We start from the raw sequence: 2,920 nt of genomic DNA, 5'->3' as shown, positions 1-2,920 counted from the left end.
ATGATGCCTCTCACACCCTTTTCCCTTAAACTCATATTATATCTCTTAAGATTTTATTATGATGTTGTACTGGTTATGCCCCTGCTTATGCTCTCAGTCGGTGGGGCGGCCTTCATGTGGACCCGACAAACACCCATGGATGTCCCTTTCTTTGTTCCCGTATCTCATGTTAATTATCTTAATTATAACATCCAAGATAAAATATTAATTCCTCAAAGCGGCCTCATGTCATGGTTTAGAGACGATAATCTACAGTTTTTTCAGAAATTTAAGGGTCAATGGTTCATATGAATTTGTCAAAATACTAAGGGATAGAACATAGCAATCTCGCTGGACAGAAACTAGTTGGAGAGTGATTAACTCGGACTTCAAGCTAAGCAAAATGAGTATATAGAAGAAGAATCCATTGCACACTTTTTTGATCAATAACTAAACAGCAGAATTTGGATCGCAAAAATCCAAACCAAAACCAAAGGTTTTCATAACCAAATCCTCTGGGAAAAGCCCTTGCAATCCATACACATTAACATCATTAATTAAACCCCCTATTACTAAGTCCACTCCATCCCTAAAAGACTCGTCAACCTTCAGATCAGAAGTCTCCTCCCCAACTCCAACCTCACAAACAAAATATTCACACAAAACTACCTCCCTATTTACATAGAGCACACACCGTAATAAACTACTACAATTAACGAACACCCCGTTCCACTCCACCGGAGGCTCATCTTACTCTCCATCTCCTCCGCACCTCTCAGCCAGCCACGTAACCCCAAAAAAAGATTCACAAAAGGGTTCGCTTATTGAAACAGGTGGTGGAGTTACCGCTGCCGTTATGGTTACCGTTAGTACCTTCCCACGCCCGGCGTAGCGCCGCCGTCCTGCCGTTGCTCCCGCAGGTACCCCAGAAGCGTCTCCGCCTGCGGAACGACATGACACAACTTTGGGTGCGAGTCTTCCACAAAAAAGAAAGGGAAAAGAAGGGCGGCGAAGTACTAACCTTGTGCTTGGCCCGGGCGGAGCCGGACTGGGAGAGGGCGACGAGCGGCGGGATGGCGCCCTCGCGGACGAGAAGGGCGCGGTTGCGGGCGCTCTCGGCGCAGAGCTGGAGGAGGGCGAGCACGGCGAACTCCTTCCCCCGGGCCGGCCCGTCCTCGATCGCCTCCACCAGCGCCGGGATCCCCCCGGCCTCCACCACCGCCGCCCGCCCCTCCGGGATCGCCGCCAGCGATCCCAGCACCACCATCGCCTTCTCTGCCGTCCCCCCTCCGCGCTCCCCCACCAGCCCCACCAGCGGCCCCGCCACCCCCGCCCGCACCGCCCTCTCCTTGTTCTGCCTCGCGGAGCACAGCTTGTACAGCGTCGTCAGCGCGTCCTTCTTTCCCCTACTCGACCCGTGGAGCAGCAGCGACACCAGCGGCGGGATCGCCCCGCATAACCCGATCGTCGTCCGGTTCTCCTCCACCATCGCCAGGCTCAGCAGCGCGCACGCCGCGTTCTGCTTCGCCGCCGCCGTCCCCGTCCGGAGGGCGTACACCAGCGGCTTGATCGCCCCCGCCGCCGTGATCGGGACCTTGTTCGCCTCCTCAAGCGATAGGTTCAGCAGCGCAGTCACCGCGTTCTCCTGCGTCGCCGGATCCGCGCTCCGGAGGAGCGGGATCAGCGCTGGGATCGCCCCTGAGGCACCGATCAGCGCCCGGAAATCCGACCGGTGCTTCGCCATCAGCCTTAGCTTCGCAGCCGCCGCCCCCTTCGCCTCCACCGGCGCCGCCACCGACTCCAGGCGCTCCACGCAGGCCCTCACCGCCGGCTCCAAGCTCTCCACCGCCGCTGCGCTCTCCGCAATATCCGAGGAGGAGAATCCTGACCCGAGAACCTCCAAGTCGTCCAGATCCGACGGCGAGCTCTGCGGCGCCTCCGATATAGGGATGATCGAAGCCAGCCGCTGGAGCTCTCCAGATATATCCGAGTTGAAGCTGGAGCACTCGGAGAAATCCCGAGAAAGATCGAGGAGATCGCTGGCGTCCTCCGTGGAGGCGGATTTGGCGGCGTCGGCGGAGCCCATCCCCACCGCGAGCTCCCGGAGCTTGAAATCCACCACGGAATCCGTCAAATTCTCCGACACCGCCGCCGAGTTCCCACTCGCCGGAGCGTCATCCAAGGAGCAATTCCGGTCATCCTTGTATAGATTGCACCTCACCGTCCTCATCGATCGCCCATGGGACTTCTGGATCCTAGTCGAAGAAGAGCAGGGGCTCTGCGACGAAGGGATCTGGGATTCCGCCAGTGATACCATGACTTCCTAAGAAGTCTACACCGTTCTGACGAGCGAGAAGAGGAGAGAAGGATCAGAAGGGAAATTTCCAAGGGAAATACATGGAGAATGAGCTCCAGTGAGGGGCGTTAATGGAGATATGGGAGGAAGGACGGCTGGACGGGTGGTTGGACGCGTCGGCGCTGGGTAGAAGGAATGGTTTTTATTGTGGGGGCGTGGAGGGAATTGACGAGAATGGGCTTTCGGGTTACCAGTTGACGGCAAGGGTCTCGACGCTCGTGTGCGGATTTGAAAGGCGAGTAGTGCAGTGTTCGGAGTGTTTCCAGGAGGAATCTTTGGGGAGGTGGTGGCAGCCGCTGGATGGTGGGCGCGTGTCCGTTGAATAGGGCGCTTTGATTGCCGTGAGAGGCTCTTACTCCCGAGGATCCCCTGCTTCCGGTCACACAGCGTCTAACGGATCGTCCTCCACGGATGTTCTACTGACCTGGCACGTGTACTTGACGTAAATATTGATCTGGCGGTGAGAAAGTTTTTTTTTAATTAAGCTTAGAAGTGCAAATAGTTCGGATCAGATCGGGTCATGAGTAACCCCAACGTAATTTTGTTTTTTTGTTCGAATCCTAATTTTGGACCCAAATCCGACTA

The 2,920-nt window shown here is 56.0% G+C and overlaps 1 protein-coding gene across 1 annotated transcript; it reads right to left on the bottom strand.

Annotated features, from left to right (window-relative positions):
* Positions 1 to 389: 389 nt before the first annotated feature.
* On the bottom strand, positions 390 to 2,581 carry LOC120111049 (U-box domain-containing protein 4-like). Its single transcript, XM_039127384.1, has 2 exons — positions 1,001 to 2,581; positions 390 to 920 (listed from the first exon to the last, which is right to left on the bottom strand). The coding sequence occupies exons 1-2, from the start codon at positions 2,294 to 2,296 to the stop codon at positions 846 to 848; spliced, it is 1,371 nt and encodes a 456-aa protein (XP_038983312.1). The 5' UTR covers positions 2,297 to 2,581; the 3' UTR covers positions 390 to 845.
* Between the last annotated feature and the right edge of the window lie 339 nt (positions 2,582 to 2,920).

Source organism: Phoenix dactylifera, chromosome 6 (genome assembly GCF_009389715.1).
Source record: "Phoenix dactylifera cultivar Barhee BC4 chromosome 6, palm_55x_up_171113_PBpolish2nd_filt_p, whole genome shotgun sequence".
NCBI lineage: Eukaryota > Viridiplantae > Streptophyta > Magnoliopsida > Arecales > Arecaceae > Phoenix > Phoenix dactylifera.
The sequence above is the reverse complement of the archived record's forward strand: the minus strand, read 5'-3'. Positions and strand labels throughout refer to the sequence as shown.

Bases quoted from the DNA above. Each gene is read 5' to 3' on its own strand.
- LOC120111049 (XM_039127384.1), bottom strand. From the start codon at position 2,296: ATGGTATCACTGGCGGAATCCCAGATCCCTTCGTCGCAGAGCCCCTGC. The intron at 921-1,000 runs GTTAGTACTTCG...GTCGTTCCGCAG, and splicing joins CCGCCCGGGCCAAGCACAAG to GCGGAGACGCTTCTGGGGTA.